The sequence below is a fragment of the Pteronotus mesoamericanus genome, unplaced genomic scaffold (assembly GCF_021234165.1).
Source record: "Pteronotus mesoamericanus isolate MK-2021 breed Mesoamerican mustached bat unplaced genomic scaffold, CSHL_Meso_final contig_347, whole genome shotgun sequence".
Lineage (NCBI taxonomy): Eukaryota > Metazoa > Chordata > Mammalia > Chiroptera > Mormoopidae > Pteronotus > Pteronotus mesoamericanus.
The window spans coordinates 13977041-13995179 of NW_026555137.1; the positions used below are offsets into that span (position 1 = coordinate 13977041).

Genomic DNA, 18139 nt, shown 5'->3' on the forward strand with positions numbered 1-18139 from the left:
TTATACTACATAAAATACAAGGCCTGGCAGAAGGAACGCTTGCTTGAGTGTGGTGGGTAGGGTAACAGTATGGGTGTAATAATTTATAGGTTTAATTTGAACATTTCATCTAAAATGTCCTATGGTGTGCTTGAGTGATATTGTTGTGTTACAGAATTACATGCTTATGATCTTGTAATAAAAAAGGCGTTCTTTGTGCCAGACCCTGTATTTAAGTATCCAATTTAATTGACTTTTCATTTGCTTATGGTTAAAGTTATTTGAATACTTTAAATAGTAAACAGATAAAAATTTTTAAAATGAGGCATTGAATTCATGATTACATACAAGTTTCTGTTTTTAATGTTATGTAATATTCAAATTTCTTTATAAATAAGATAAGATTTAGTTCACTCTCCTTACACACATAACTACAGTAAAAATTAGGTAGTAATAAAAAGTTAAGATAAGGAAAGGTGCAAAACAGCATTTACTACTTAGTTTTATAACATAAAAATTGGTATCTTCCGTTTCTAGTAATTTAAAAATCCATAACTGTCCACTAGCCTAAATTTCCCACTCTGCAATACCAGAAGTGAAAATTTTATAATTTCCTCTTAGCTATATTCACAATATGTATAATATCCAATAATAAATGATGACTTCAAAATCCCAATTTAAAAAAAAATCCCAATAGAATTAGGTTGCTTCACATAGAAAATCGGAGTCACTCTAAGGTGTCTTAGTCTTATTCCAGTGGCCCTTATGTACAATATTTACCTCATCCACCCTCTATTTTCCCCTGAAGAAAGAAACCCAAGTGTTACGTGACTCACATGCTGCATGATTATAAATTTCACAGTCACGTTTCTTGTTCACAGAGAAGAAAATGGTCTCTGTGAGCAGGGACTGTAAGCTGTAGGCATGGCTTTGCTTCCCTCTGGTGAAAGTTGCAATAAATACAGACGATAATTATCTAGGCTAAGCGGACTCTCTCTCCTCATCTCCAAGTACTAAACTACAACTTCTTCAAACCCTCCTGGAAAGTTTCTGTCCTGCTAGAGAAAGTATTTACTTACCAGTTACGAAAAAACTGATCCTTGTAGGGAACTAGTCCCAAAGCCAATTCTAGTTGAGAAAGTTTTTCAAAGAAAAGAGATTTTAAGAGAAATGAAAAGTATAATTTTTTCTAAAATGGAAGCCCCTGGAACTTACAATATTATGAATTAGAGACTTTTGTGCTTCAGAGTACTATGGTCCGTGTGAAAAATATTTGATATGAACCCAATAAAAGTGTCCATAACTTTTGCTAATGTAATGAATATCACTGGTAGGAAAGAATAAAATCACTGTTAGTATAAATCAATATATCCAATCATAAGATTTTTTAACTGAACAGAAACTCAGGAATTAACATCATACTGTGTAGAAACAGCAGAAAGGACAGCTACTGATAGAGCTAAAGATCAGGTTCACATGGAGAACAAAAAAATCCATTCAAAAAATTCACTAAGTTCAGGAGCAAGAGATAATAAAAATCCTGACAAAATAAGAGGTCCAATGCCAAGAGGTTTTAGCCCAGAGTATACAGCAAGAAGTTGTAAATCACATAAACAAAACTATTGCTGAAGCCTTGGTTTAAAGGTTGGCCTTCTCTGTATTAGGACTTATCAGAACTAGCCACCAATAAAGAGACACCGAATTAAAATATTAGATTAAAAAGTGGTTATCAATGACTCTTGGCATGTGACCAATGATTCCATATTATAATATGGCACTTACTTTTATTTGTTTTGATTTTAATATATGTGTGTGGTCACAATGAAGAAAACATATTAATGCTTAATAACACTTGGAATTAGAAAAGTGACTTAACCTTTCTAAAGATATCACTCTTACCATGGTGATCACTTACTAGAAAGATTTGGTTCTACTAAATAAATATTTATACACTATTTCCACTACAGCGTTTTCTTTTTAATTCTAGGGTTCCCGCTCCTAGTTTCCAGAGTCCCAGCTGAGTCGGTGCGCCCTAATTATATTCACCTAACTGTTACTAAAGCCATAACTGAATTCTCAAAGGCTAGGTCAATGAACAGTCCATTATGATTATCTGATAGGTTTTCATGGGTGACCAAGTTAACCTCAGGCCTGCAGCCCCCATTTCTCACTGTAGTTGCCCTGGAGGGTGCGGGGGGAGGGATCCTTCTCCCTTCCCCTGAGCCAACCCCTGGATGTGGCAGAAATGGCTGTAGGTCTTGAGGAGCTGGGAAGTTATACTTTCTTACCAACCCACAAACTCAGTCCTTGAGGGACCTTTTCTCTTCTGGAAAATTTCTTTATTTTTGGTCATTTTATGTGGTTGTTCTTGATATTCCTAGTCCTGGTTTCTGAAACCAAAGAACATGCATGACTATCCTAATAGGGGCAAAAGATTTTCTAAAAGAAATTTATGTCTAGTCAACTTAATTTTTAAAATAGGAACGCTATTTTAAAATATAAGAAGGTCCTTCCCAATTGCCAGGGTTAGGGTCCTAGCAATCCTTGAGGTAGAATTCATAATTTAAGATCTCACAAGAAACATGTTTTTCATGGTTATGAATGTAAACTTTAAGACATATGAAAATGTTATTATCTTTAGGAAACAAAGCCTACAAAAATGAAAATGGTTACCAACCTGTTTTAAGCATTTAACTTGTGAATAGCATAAACTATTGATAATTTATAAATTCTTGCTTATCAGAAACCTATCAGCCAGTCTTATCCTTATCCTTCATCTTCAAGATATTTAAAATTTGTTTTTATTTTCTGGTAGACAATGTACATATCAAGAAGCATTATTTTCTATGCCTGTAGCTACAATAAAATATTCAATGTTTTTCTGATTTTTTTAAAATTCAGGTTTCTAATTCTTGCCTGATTCTGTTGTAATCCAGGAAAAAGAATAACTTAAATCCTTGAAAAGGAGAAGAGGTTTGGGGGCATTTATTCAACCCACAGAGTTGGTATTTTTGAAAAAAAGAAAATCTTTTTGTGAAAGGTTATCTCATTTATATATACCAATGGTAACTTCATGCCAAAGCCAAAAATTTCCCTTTGGATAGAAGCCTGCAAGTCTACAACCTGGTTGATAACCTTTTCATGTTGTAGCTTAACCAAGGCACCACTGAAAAGCCTCTAGTTTTTTCCCCCTAATTTATTCCCAGGTTATTTTTTTTTCACTCTTTTAAGATTATCCCCATTAGAATGACTTGCAATTTTCAAAGAAAACCAAAAACATTTATCAAGCACTTACTATATGCCAGGTGTTTTACTAAATGGCTTATATAGAATTTATTTAACTCCCTCATTAAATTTTAAGTGGTTCTTACCATTCAGTTAAAGAAACTGAAGCCTTGGGATACTAAGTATTTTGTTTGAGATCAAAAACCCAGAAAGTTGCAGAGTAGAAATTTGATCCAAAGTAGTTTTCAAAGGAATCTATAGGCATGAAATTATTATTATTATTATTTTCTAATTTATAAATTTATTATCTTAAAAATTTCTTAGGTATATTCACTGCCACTATAAATATAAAATTCCCTCTACTTGCATGAAATTCCCAAAATTGGACACTAGATGGCGCAAATGTCAAGGAACTATAAGAACAAAGTAACCATTTCAAAGCTCATTAATAAAGTGGGTGGTTTTAAAATTAAAATATGTTGTCTCAGTTTTTACTCTGAGAAAGCAAAACTACTAGTGTGTTCTAACATACCTTAGAGATAAAAACAAATAGACTTGCACTGCATTATGTAAACTGCTTAGCAATCAATCCTTACGTTATTACTAGTAAAAAAATGCTGTAGATTCACAATAACCTCTCTAGTTTTTAACCACTGAATTTTTAAAACAACTAACTACAAAAATTCATAGCGAAAGCTAATAATTGACTTTAATTCAATTCAACAAACATTTATTATGCAATTTTTATGTAAATGACCAAGTGAAAAATAATACAATGCTAGCGATCAGAGACCTGACTTTTAAGGTCTTCTGATGGGAAGACATATGTAAACAGCCACCAAAGTTGTACACAGCGTCAGTAGGGATGTAGAGGAGAAAGAGACCAGCTCAAACAAGAAGAGGCTGAGGAAAACAGCTACGTGAGTTGAGCCCATAGGTGTGAATAGGTATTCACAGGTAGATGCTGTGCAGGAAGCAGAGCATGAACGAATTCACGGAAATGGTCATTTGTGGGTCACGTTCCAGCAACAGCACAGGTCCTTTGAAAGAGTGTAGTAAGAGATCAGGATAGGAAAGCCAGATGTGGCCACGCTATGGCGGGTCTGGAAGACCATGCTAAGGAATTTGTCTTGTGTTCTACGGCAAGAGTAACCTCCTGTTATTCAAAGCTCCCAGCGCACCGCCTTATCACTGAGTGTTAACTACTTCTGTGTTGTCATTATCATTGAAAGTTTATCATTATCATTTGACTTAGTATATAGTGATCTTGGCTCATAGCTAAGGATGCTACTAAATGCACATATATTCTCGTCTGTGGTGTATTTGGATGTTCTCAACATTCCCTGTACACAGAGAAAACCCATTTGTCTTTAGTCACAAATGAACACATACATATGCGTGTTAAGATTTTAACAGCATTAAAATATATCAGCAAATAAAAAGATTAAGCATACAAGCCCCTCAAAGGACTTTACCACATGGTACAATGTCCTCTGAATAGTTCTATAGCAAGAGTATTTGCAGAAGAATAAGAACTCTCCAAATAGCAAATTGGTTTAATTTAGCAAAGTCAACATTAGCAGATTGGTATTCACTTTGCGTGTGCTTGGAAAAAAAGAGTTTAGTTATAGAAGAGTAAGTAAAGAACTACTCAGAGTGAAGAAAACGAGAGCAACCACAGCATGCCTTTCTTTCAATCTTGTTAGACTTGCCTTGGTTTTTTCAAAATTGGCCTCCTCGGTCATTTGCACAGCTTGCTTCACCTGCTCGTAAGCGCTGGCTTCCCTCTGCTGCATATCTGTCAAGCTGCTCCTTACGGAAACCAGCGCAGACATTAAGTCATCTCTTTCTCTGTCGGCACAAAAAGAACATTCAGCACCAGAAATGACCAAACGACCGTGTCGTCCTAAGTCAGGAAGGAAAAAGCCTTAAGATGTAGTAGAAGAAGAGCTAGAGCAGGCCAGCCCAGTGCATACGTCACAGCTCGCCCCAGAGAAAGACCCTCTGTCCTTCCCCGGCGAGGGGCTGGCAGAGGAGCCAAGAAGGCTGTGAGCGTTCATGGCAAGAAGGCATCTGCGGGGACAATGACCTATTGTGGGCAGGACTGGCACACTGAGGGATGCAGACTAAAGCCCAGAGAAGAAGAAATTTGTTTAAAAACAAAAGAGGGAGAGCTGAAAAGGACCAAAAAAGCAACAAGGTAGGGAAGCTGGGGACTCTACCCCAAAGCAGAGGTGAACATATTAAGAAGGCAAGACTAAGGTTTTGTTTACACTACCAATTCTCCTCTCATTTACTTGAACAAATATATGTCCTTCCTTTTTCATCTTCTTCCACAGCCCTCTTTTTCTTCCAATTAAATTCTTTCACCTACTTGCGAACACGTTTCTTCCTTCAATGGGTAGTGAGGTGAATCTCTTAAATGCTCTCCTTACCCACATAATACTCCTAATTTAACAAAATCCTATCCCACTGGCTCTCATCGCTGCCTAGGCCCACGTCGTCCACAGAGTTCTCAGCAGAGTTCCAAGCTGAGCTACTTCTCAGGGAGAGAATGCCAAAATGCTTTGGCACAGAAAACAGCAAGGACCCGTTCTCGTGGGTTAAACAAACGCCATAGAAAAGATTCCAGATATTTGGAATTTATCCACTGCATGCAATATGACCGGTAGACCCAAGACAAAGTGAGGTGTGAAACTTTCTATACACACAAAGTTAAAAAAAAGAAAAAGAAGAAAAAAGAAAGCAAAACACCCGAGTTGGGCTGTTATGTGTGTTTTGTTCAATAGCTCAAGTTTTAACTACGGTTTCAAGTGCAGCTGAAGTAGCTGCCTGCAGTTTCCTTTGATTGCCAAGTTCTAAACTATCAGAGAAAAGCCAACTGTGATTTTCTTTTTAATTTAGCAAACTTTGGATCATAATTTAAAAGATTATAAACTCTGGGTTGGAATTGCTTTCATGATCAACCAATGACTCCATTAAAAAAGATCTCTAAAAGATGAAATGATTTAAACTATTTGTGGTATTTGGAAAGCAGCCATATTTTAAGAAATATGTAATACTGAACAAAGGTACAATTATTAGCAGTTTCATAAAAGCTCTTTTTTAAAAAAACAATAGATTACTGCAAATATCATAAAATTCATGGGAGCATGGTAACCTTTATTTTAGAATATCTTGATATGTTTGTTTTAAATTGAGAAATATCATTTACTTTAATGTTTCAGTTCTAAAGGAAATTAAAAATAGAGTTACTTGTTTTTAGAAAACCTCATCAAACACAATGACTACGTGAAAAAGTGGAAAAGTCAAAGCCAATTCTTTTAGTTCTGTAATAAGTTAAATGCAAGCAAAACTGAATTTATATTTATTTTCATTTTCAAATAAGCTTCAGCATAAACAGAGACTAGCTTCATTGAGAACACGCAATCCAACTAGGACCGATAATTCTAGAACAAAAGAAGTCACTCTTAAGGGTAGTACTGACACCTGCTGATGCCCAATTACGGTTCAGGGCCACCCTTATCTGTCCCTGATACTGTGTCACCCTCAAAGCCAAAGTTGCAAATAAAAAGAATCAACAAAAAAGCTCACTGTTTATTCAGTATCACGACAGGATCAAAATCTAACAAATCTGTGTCTTATGTTTAACATATGTAATCCCTTCCCAGTATATCCTCTTGCTGAGGGGTTTGCCACACGATATCAGGGGTGTCCAAGCTTTTGGCGTCTCTGGGCCATGCGGAAAGAACAAGAGTTGTCTTGGGCCGCACGTTAAATACACAAACACTAGTGAAAACTGATGAGCAAAAAAAAGGTTTTAAGTAAATTTACGATTTTGTATGGAGCCACATTCATGGCCATCCTGGGCCACGTGCGGCCTGCGGGTTGCAGGTCGGGGACCCCTGCTGGATGCTCAATGAAATAAACAACAAAAGAAAGAATGAATGAACGATGACTGGATGCAGGGCATCGAAAGAGGGGAGCCCAGCTGGTGCATGAGCCCGGCTGGTGCGTGAGCCCAGCTGGCGTGGCTCAGTTGGTTGGGCGTCATCCCTAAAACTGAAAAGGTCGCCAGTTAGATTTCAGGTTGGGGCACATGCCAGGGTTGCAGGTTTGGTCCCCAACAGGGGTGCATACGGAAGGCAGCCAACTGATGTTTCTCTCTAACATCGGTGTTTCCTTCCTTCTCTCCCTCCCTTCCCCTCTCTCTAAAATCAAAAATAAAAATAAAATTAAAGGAGAGGTAAAATAGAGCTCCTAGTTCTAATATTTTATGATCTAAATTTAAAAAGTGACCAGACTATTTAGGATTGGAAGCTAAAGAGTTTAGTTGCTCTGACTGAAAAAATTTTCAGAGTATCAACTCACCGACTGCGGCCTATTGAACCACAGAAAATCATCAAACTCCCAAACACTGAAGTCTTGTTAAGCTCATCATTCAACAGTGAGACCATAAAGATCTGTGGGGCCACTGGATTGACACACTCTGTAACAGAAACATACTCTCCGCTTTACAGCAGCGATTGGAGAAGTCCGCATTTTACATACACTTACAGGCATAGGTAACCATTTTGGCAATTTAAGATTATCGACTCAGTCACTACATTTTTGGTTTTCTCTTATTATGTTTGCTTTTGTTTCAACTCAGCCAGCCCATATACCAAATAGCAAGCACTAACAAACCAACCAACCAACAAACAAACAAAAAGCCAGCTCTGGGCATGTTAAGCTCTGTCCTCAACACAGGCTTTGCTTCCTGTCCCAACATTCCTATGTTCGCCTGGCTGTCGCCTTCTTGATTTAGCTCCCATTTTTCAGCCCCAATGACTACTCACTATCTGCCACTCAGAAGCAGTCCACGCCAGCCACGCAGGGCACCTGCCCAGTCAGCTACGGTCCTCCAGGGCTCGTGGTCCCAGGGCTCCCAGTCCCCAGGGCCAGCCCGCAGCCGAGCCAGCCCGCAGCCAGGCCTGCATGGCCTGTCGCAGGGGGCACTTGTACATGTGCTGTGACAGTGTCAGAGGGAGAGGAGAGTTCTGCAAATGGCTGTCTTCCATGGCAAAATTGTGTGAGTGCTTAGAAACACCATGTACATGTTTTGATAAATGTGACCAAGGAGTTTTCTGGAACATAGTGAGCAAATCGGCATATCCCTGCAGCAGTCCCTGATCCGGAAGCAAGAGCAGCTGAGGCAGAGGATGGGGTAAGGAGCGTGGTTGTGAGTTCTGGGCTGAACCAACAAGTATGTAGTGTTTAAGGGACTTGGTACAGCAATCAAAGCAAAGAGGACTGAGCAAGACCATGCGTAGCCTTGGTCAAGTGTTTGAAATAGGGAAAAGAGAGACTTGGTCTGGTATATATGTATGAGCTTCATCCTGAGACATGGAGTGCCTAAGAAATGTCTTTAATTCCTTAGTTAGTTTACAGTTACTGCCAGTTTGCCGGTTTTAAGCATTCTTAAGTATCATTAATAAGTATTATCACTGTTTTTAAAAAGAAGTCTAGAAGGCTGACTTCAACATGTCCTTGTTCCTCATTTCTGGGAAGTTCCTGCCATCATCTTTCAAAGCCAAGTATATAGAACCTTGCCAATGATCCACCCCCAAATCACAAGCTGGACAAAAGTCCCGGGATAGGACAGTAGCAATTGTTTCTCTGAAAAGTGAAACTTCTCCAAGGCACCAGGAGCTGCAGAAGGAAATTGAAAACAAAGCAGTTGCATCTTGACTACATTCAAAGGTTTTGATCATGAAGCAAGAAAAAGAGATAACTGTTGCTCTTACCTACCTCATAGGCTTATGAATAATAAGGCTTATGAGGACTTCAAATCAACTTTTCAAATATATCCAATGCCATTAGCAGTTGGTAAGTATACTCTCCAGAAAGTCCCTAAGGCCCTCACAAAGCACCACAAGCATATGGGTGGCCTGGTCTCCGAGTCGTGCCTCACCCTCCCCTTTGCTAGTGTCCACGTCCTTCCTGAGTCACATACTTGACTCACTGCAGGCTCACCAGGCCAACAGAGAGGCTCAAAGCGCCGTCACAGAACCATGTTTCCAACAGAAGCAGGGACGCTCTTTTGACTTATCATATTTTTAACATTTCGTGTTCAAGTCATGCAGGAAATACTATGATACAGCTCATTGAGGGGGTCACACTTCGAATTATGCAGAAAGCTAGAAATCCAAACCCCAGAAGTGTTGGCTACTCTTCAAAGTCAGCATTACACTCAGTATTCAGCGTTCTGCATCAGTGAGTTGAAAGAGGCCGAACACCAGCTTCGGCCAAGGGAATGGTGTGGATGAAGATTTTCCCTGACAACACAAGCAGAAACCGTCCACTGTGTTCTGTTATTAAAATAGAACAGGAGCCAGGGCTAGGCTGACAAAGCAGAAAGCTGAACTGAGAAGGTTGACGTTTGTTTTAAGAGGCTAAGAGCTGAAATTTAAAACTACAGACAAAGGACTGTATAACTGAGAAAGAATCTAATTTCTAAGTGACTGCCAGACTTGGAATCGATGTAAACATTGTAGTTTCCTTTTAAAATATTTTTCTCGTGATCTACAAGGACAGTATAAAGGCAATATAAGAGGAACAAAAGTTTTGTTGTTGTTGTTGGTTTTGCTACGGAGTTTTAAAGTCTGCCTCTTTTTCTCTGTGTAACTTTGCATATACTTTTTCTCCTTTAATTTTTTCATTGCATTCTCTTTGTAAAATTAATTGCCAACATGGTGACAGTCCTATTTGACACATACTTTGAACTTCAATGCCCACGTCTACCTCTCCAGTGATAATCACTGTTAAATATTGGGTGTTTGCCCTTTCACATATTTTTCTATGCCTTTCTATGAACGTAGAGAAAATACATAGTATGGTTGTGTATGGTCTTTTAAAAAATACAAATGGTTTCAAACCAGGTGTGTCTTTCTCATTTTATTTTTTTCTCACAAAAATATATTTCAGAGCTTAATTCCATTTTAGTATACATATAGATCTATTTCATATTCTTTTTACTATACATACATTTCACAGTTTATCGAAACCACAGTTTAGTTATTCTCCTTTGAAGGATATTTAGGTTGTTTACACCTAAAAAGGAAAATCTTGTTTCCCTCTATGGTCAGTTTCTGTACTCACAACACTTCTGACACTGAATATGTGGGTTTTCCACACAAGCGATTCTCTCATACTTGGCAGATATTGATCACATTTGACACTAATGGCCGAAGTTAGCAAAGACCCTGTGGGTTAAGGCTCAGTCCCACAAGACTGTCCCCACTTCAGATGCCCATTGCGAGTCCCAGGCTGGCATCCGTATCGCTGACAGACTGGCTACAAAAGCCCTTCCATGGGTTTGAGAATTTGCTGGGACAGCTCACAGAACCCAGGAAAGTGCTTTACTTACTATTCCCTGCTCATTATAAAGGATGTGACTCAGGGATGGCAAGATGCAAGAGATGCATAGGACAAGGTATGTGGGGAGGGATGGAGCATACATGCCCTTTCTGGGCACACCACCCTCCTAGTGCCTTCATGTGCTCACCAGCCTAGAAGCTCTCCAAACCCCATAGTTTTTTTTATGGAGGTTCCATAGGCATGATTGATTACATCATTGGCCATCAGTAATTAACTCAATCTCCAGCCTTTCTGTCCTCTCCAAAGGTTGGGGAGGTCTAATCCTGTAATCTTATGGATGGTTCCTGTGGCAACCAGCACCCCATACTTAATGGGTTTCCTAAAGTCACCTCATTAACATAAACTCAAGTATGGTTAAGAGGGGCTTGTTAAGAAAGGAGATGTTCCTTTCACCTTTATGCTCTAGAGCTATATCATGAGCAGGAAGGAAACAATAATTATCACAAAAGACGTTCTTATTACTCTTATCATTTATGAAATTACAGGGTTTTAGAAGCTCTATGCCAGACACTGGACATGAAGACCAAAATACATACTTCTTATATCACGACATCACAAAATTACAAATAATGCTGCAAAAACAATTCCCTATAAATGACCCTATTGAACATATACAAGTTCTCTTGGGTAAATTCTTGAAATGTATACTACACAACTTAAATATTAATGAGTAGTGTTAAATTATCCTCCAAAGTAGTACCAATTTATACTTCCACCAGTAGGGTATGAAAATACTTGCATAATCATGGCCTCACCAATTCTTGTGATTGTCAATCTCCTTTAATTTTTACCAATTTGATGGCTTGGTTTTATTAAAAATTGTATTTCCTTGAATAATAACAGAATGAATTCCTTCTTGTGTATTGACATCGTCTTTCATTGTTCAATGATTGCTATTCTTTCTCTACTTTGCAACTGAGCAATTTGTTCTTTTTGTTAGTTTCAAGAAATTCTCTATACATCATACCTATTTTTTGTTATGTAGGATGGAACTATTTTCCTCAATCTTTTTATTTAATTTGTAATAGTGTATCATAAGAAAGTTTTTGTAATGGGGACAAATGTACCATTTTTTCCCTTTATGACTTCCACTCATCATGCCATAGTCAAAACTTTACCCCAAAGTTATAAAGACATTTTCTATATTTTCTTCTAATACTTCTATAGTCAGAATTGTATCTCGGTCTTTACACCATCTTGAATTTATTTTTGTAAGGTATGGTTGTATTTTTTTCCCCCAAGTATAAAAAGTCTGTGAAGTGGGGGTAAGAACATTTACCTCATAAATGCTTTGCTATGATTTGCATATGAAAAATATATGAGGTATATATTGCATATGAGGTATATATGAGGTATATAGGTATATATATATATATATGAGTGCCTGGCGCTCAGCAGCATATAATAAATGTTAACCACATGTTAGTTGGATCTGAAAATATGTTTAATAAATTTTATTGGTATATTGAATCTATGTGAATAATTTAATAATATGTTTAATAATTAATGTAATATTCAACCAAAACAGGACCATGAGCACAGATCATAAAAACTACCAGTCAGTCCTTCCTGGTGAAATTCAGTCTTTGTACAGCAACAAATAGGTTAGTCTTGTGTGGACGCCAGTGCTCCCAGATAGTTTGATTGCTTGTGGGCATTTAATATAACAGGAGGGATTTAATATTTATGGCAGGAACTGTTTTAAGCTCTACATATGAGTATTCTCTCAGTGACCCCTACTGAGGTACTTTTATCTCCATTTTCAAAATGGGAAATTGAGACAAAATAGGTTAAGTAACTTTTGTGAGGCCACATAGAAAGATAGTAGTAGAACCAGAATATGAATCTAGGCAGTTTAACTCAAAAGCTATGCCCTAGCCACGGGCGAGGCTGGATCCGTAAATTCCCAAGGGGTAGATAGGTGGGTGTTATATCTCCAAACAACAGATGACTCCAGACTTGGGGAAGGAAAGTCATTTGGTCAAAGGTCAAAGCATAGAGCAAACTGGTCCAACTTTAATGATGGCTGTCTTTCCATTCTCCAGACCACTTCCAACTGGGGGACGTCTGACGGTGAAGCAATACATGCCAAATGTCCTGTCAAGTGAACAGCCAGGGTTTACTGAGTGTCCATCACAGCTACTCTGCTCAAAGCCAGGGATACAGAAATGAACAAGACCTAGTTGCTGCCTCCAAACAGGCAGAACGTCTTATAAAATCATAGAAGAAAAGGGTCCATGTCAGTTGAGAGAAAAATCAGGCAAGGTTGATGGGAGAACACTTGCGGAGGAAGTGACGTTTGGGCTGTGTGAAGAGCCCAGAGAGAGAGAGAGAGGTGACCTTGGGCACAGAGAAAGGAGGGGGATGGGAGAGCACACACTATAAATCATCCCTGGGTAATTTAGTCAGTAATAATTCTCAATTTTTCCAGAATAAAATTTTCACAGGAAAATGGGACAAAATTAGATGTACATAGGGAACAGCAGTATTTCAGTCCAGATAAAAACTTTTTTAAATTTTCACCCAAGGACATTTCTTCACTGCTTTTAGAGAGAATGGAAGGGGGAGAGAGAGAAAGAGAGGCAGGTAGAGAGAGAGAGAGAGAGAGAGAGAGAGAGAAACAGAGAGCAGTGGCCTTCTCACATGTGCCCCAACTGGGGATCGAACCTGCAACCTAGGCATGTGCCCTGACAGGGACTCAAACCTGCAACCTTTCAGTCTGTGGGACGATGTTCCATCCAGTTGAGCCACACCAGCTAGGGCAATAAGAACTCTGAATTACATAAAAGCTCATCTGTAACCTGCTGTGAATCAGTCCTGGAATATTAATTAACACAGGAATACAGTGGGGCTTTCTTCTAATGAACTCATAATATCCTCAGGACAGGCACATGATGAAGACATAAAAATAATTCACTCTACCTAAGCTACAGCAGGCAAACCCAAGATGGGGCAAAATCAGAAGAATTCCTCTCAAACTCAGTTTAGTTAAGAATAGTGCTGGACTTGTGATTACCGAGTCATAGAAATGGATAGAATTATAAAAGATTATAATTTTCTCACTCCAAGATGAGTGTGAAACCAAGAGAGAGAAAATTCCTTGTCCAAAGTGATGTGTTTCCCAAAGGGGGCAGAACTGATTTGTTCTGTTTTCAAGAAAGCTACATGGACGAACCTTTGACAATCTGTTTTACTTGAAGCGTCACATTCATCCCATGTGATTTTAGCGTGGGCATGAAAGAACACGGTGCCCCTTTAAAGATAGTTTTCCAGGTGGCCAGAGACTCCACAAGTAGACGCGTACTCACTTAGTCAGCCTTTCAATGGTCTGCACGTGAACGTTACTATGGGTTTGGGAAAGAACGGCTTCGTGCTGGGCGCACTTCAAACAAAGACCGCCAACACGGTTAGCGACATTGCCAGCGAGAAGAGACTCTTTGTGCTTTAGTCGTTCTTTAAGATCTTCACAGTTTTTCTGATATTCAGCTAAGTCTTTCCTAAGAAGAAGGGGAAAAAAGTTCCAGTAAGTGGCTAGGTAAAAGTACACTACTTCCCAATGTATCAACGGGGCGGTAACTACTACTATTACTTATGGGCGTTAACCTTACAATGTGCTTTACATAGAACCCCTTATTAATTCTGACCACAACCTGGAATTCTAGGTGGATTAGGTCCAGTAGGATTATCCTCTTTGACTCTTTGGATAAAATGAAACTTGAATATATTAAATATTTAGTCCAAGTTTGTAAAATTAGTCTGCCTAAGATACTGGCTCTCAGTTCACAGGACCCTATGTCCCTTACTTGACCCACAACAGTAAAACTGCAAATGAATATTCTAAAGAGTTTCATTTAATAATGGGGTGGGGTGACGAACATCCCTGATTAGAGGGAAACACCCAATTTCAACTGTTAATGTCTTAAAATGTGTAAAGAATACCTTAAAGGATCACATAAAAGATATGGAACCTGTTATTGTCCGTTTTTCTTCAAGATCAAAAAGCTATCCAACCACAAAGCTCTACAAAGAGCTGTTTTGAAAGAGGGTGGCTACAGAAAGAAGTCGTATGGAGCTGGCCAGTCTTAAGGTTCCATAAGGAGCAGGTATTAGCTGGAAACATGCAGCTTACTTAAAAAAGGGGTGGGGGTGGGGCTGAGAAACTGGGGTGGTGTGTTTTGTTTGTTTTTTTTTACTTCAGAGGATAGTCCTTGGAGATGTTTTTCTCCAAGTTTTGGTAAAGTCAACCTGAACAACTGAGCTTCCTTACAAAGACAGCCCTTTCCTAATGTAGAAAAAGGAACTTCCTAGTCAAAAAGGAAAAAGCTGCCCTAAATTCGTGGACTACTGAAGGCAGGCACCTGACTCACGCTCAGTCCACTCTCTGTCATCAGTGCCTATTGTATTCAGGGACCTATAGCTGTCTCAGCTTGTTCACTGTCACAGAGGAGAAGCCAATAGTTGTGACACCTGGTCATTACACATGACCTCAACTTTATGGCAACCTGGGAGAGGTGGGAAGGATCCACAGGCAACCTAAGGATTAAAAAAACTAATCTCATGAGTGTCTGAAGTTGAAAAAAAATGGAACTGCTTGTGCCTTATTCCCAAGATAATATCTCCAACATAATGAGTTTTCTTCTTAAGTATCACAAAGGATTTATTAAAAAAAACTTGGGAAGCATATTCCAAAGTAAAAGGGTCTCCCTGACTATTTCTATCAGGTGCAAGTTCAAAACACTCAAGGAGCTATGATTATTTATAATGGCAAAAAAATAATAATGAAAAAGAAACAATTATCATAAAGTGAGAGTTTCTGAGAGTAGCGATTTTATTTCTTTCTGTAAGGAAAAGACCTCTTTCATTAGTCTTAAATTATACTAAAGCAAAATAGAGAAACAGAAGGATGCAGGGAGCAAAGTCTAGTTCACTGTAAGGTGGTGTTTTAATCTAATTAAAGATGGCATATGAATTCCGAATGAGACCAAATAAATCACACTACCATAAATATCATGAGTTAGAAATATATAAAGAATCAAAACACAATATATATCGAAATATAACAAAGATAAAAAGCAAGAAAGCAAAAATTAGACCATTTTCTAAATATTAGGTTTCTTCATGGAAAAGTAAAAATCTCTATGTAAATCGTAAAATGAAAAAGGGCGAGGTATGAAGAGAGCATATTAAAAGCAGTGAACTATAACACACGCAGTGCATGTCCGTGTGTTCTGGTTCTTAGCCTTACTCTAGTTATGTCTCCAGACAATGCATTCACTGAAGACTTTAAATTTTGTTTCAGATTGGACTACCAAAATAAATTAATCATTAAAACCATTTTGAAAAAATAAAATAAAGTTTATTATGAGTATGTTAAAGTTTATTTGATTTGAAAATATTTCATTACTGTGGTTTAAAATAACCTTTAATGTACAAAAAAAATTTCTGGTATCTTTTTGTATAAAAAAATAATTGTGTAGATAGATGCAAAAGGAGAATGTTGCATTGCAATTCTTGGATAATGAAAACTCAATAAATCACTAGTGGTTAATCTATAATATATAGGATTTATTGGGATTTTTGGAAACATATGAAAAAGCACATGAAAACTCATTATGTATACAGAAATTCACCATGTACACAAAACACACTCAAATATATTGTTGTAACTTTAAAATTAAATGAAGAAAAGTCAATAAAGAGAAAAACTCTTACATGTAATTTGAAAACTAAAGCAATTTATTTTCACTATTTATTTTTTAAAGTTTAATGTCTTTAAGAGCAGCTACTCATTCTTATTTCTGTCAGAAAACAAATATTTTGAACTGATGAGAAAACAAAACTTATAATTTAGTTCACAGTTATTTCAAATAACCTTTGAAAAAGGACTTCACAATTTTCTGCCCCCTTATCCTTTGATAATGTGAGAACATGTCTTATATTGCAAACAAAATGTCATCAAGTAATTCGTACATTGACTAAAACTAGGACTTCAGCAAACATTCAAGCATATGCTAAGATCGTTATGCTTTCACTATGATTTTATATAAATGATGATACCTTACCTCAAAAACCTCAACTGAGATTCCAGGATTTCACACTTTGCCTCATAAGTAAGTTTCAGCCTCTCCTTTAGCAAAGAAAAAAAATACATTTCTTTCGTATCCAGTGTGTTATTAGCAAATTTTAATTATTAATATTAAACTCAATAATTTTCCCAAGAGGAAAAATAATGTATGCTCTCACAACCACTTTCCCTAGTCCACCTAAAATTTTTCTATATTTATTAAGCGAAATAACTGCAAGAACTACTGAGTCATAAAATGGCCATTACTGACAAAAAGTGTTTTTTTCAAAATTGCATAAATCAGGTCTTTCTTCAAAAAGTATGATGCTGAGGAAAACCACTTATAACCAGCAACGTTAATGAGGACAAAGATCAAATCCCACTGGAGTTCTCTATTGTGACTGCTATATATTTGACATATAATAAATACGCATACAATACATATGTGTCTATGACACACAATGGATGAATAGTAAAAGGGAAGTTGTAAGACATATGATGACAGACCAAACTATCTACAAGCCCCTGCTTGTTATTCTTTCATTCAACAAAAATATATCACGTATCTCAGGTGAAGATGCCTCCAACTTCAAGGAACTAGATTCTAACAAGGCATAGAAAGACAGATGAACATTCATTTATATGTAATTTATGATAGCAAGGAATACAGAAGGTAGAGTTACAGGAATTTGTACTGCAATCAAAGGGAGGAAGAGAAAACTTCATGGAGGATGTGCTAAGAGACGTAAAGCATAATTTCCAATAGAGCGAAAGGCACAGCGGCCGGGCGTGGAAAATGCCAGGTGGAATAGTGACTCACGATAGTTAAAGAGGTGAGGCTAGGCCACAGAAAGAATACAAATATGAAGACCTTTATTTAGCCAGCCCATGTAGTCTCCATATAGTAGAGGCATGGGAGGCACACTGAAAACTTTGGACCAGATTTGACTCTTAAATCACTCAGCTGTGAAAAAAGCAAGACTGATTAAAAAGTCGCCGCAAATACATAGGTAAGAGATAAGCACATGAACAAGAGTAATCAAGCATGAAAGGTAGAAAAGAAATAATTTAGTATAGAGCTGTACAAAAGTGATACAGTTTTATCATTGAATAGATATGAGGGAGAAAACATTAAAAATAATCCTGGGTTTCTGAATTGAGCAGCCAGTTGAGTGCTGGCACTAAAGATATTTTCATACTGACGAGGCGGGTAAAAGGAAGTCATAAGAATAGTTTACTAATTCAGAAGAAGGCAGAAAGCGAGCAAAGGGAGAACAGAATAATAGGTGGGGGAAATGAAGCCAAATAGCAAGAGAGTGGATTTAACCACAAGTATATAAATAATCACAGTTAAAAGGCAATGTCATTAGATTGGATAAAAAAAATCAAAACACAGCTCTATATTCTTTTCAAGAAACCCACATTCAGTATGAAGACAGATCTGTTCAAAGT

The 18139-nt window shown here is 37.6% G+C and overlaps 1 protein-coding gene across 1 annotated transcript in view; it reads right to left on the bottom strand.

Annotated features, from left to right (window-relative positions):
• SDCCAG8 (SHH signaling and ciliogenesis regulator SDCCAG8) overlaps nt 1-18139 on the bottom strand; it is a 179506-nt gene that overhangs the window by 137998 nt on the left and 23369 nt on the right. The window contains exons 7-9 of the mRNA XM_054576702.1: nt 16686-16750; nt 13932-14120; nt 4917-5055 (exon numbers count right to left, since the gene is read on the bottom strand). Coding sequence (XP_054432677.1) covers nt 4917-5055; nt 13932-14120; nt 16686-16750 — 393 coding nt within the window. The remainder of the gene's footprint in view (nt 1-4916; nt 5056-13931; nt 14121-16685; nt 16751-18139) is intronic.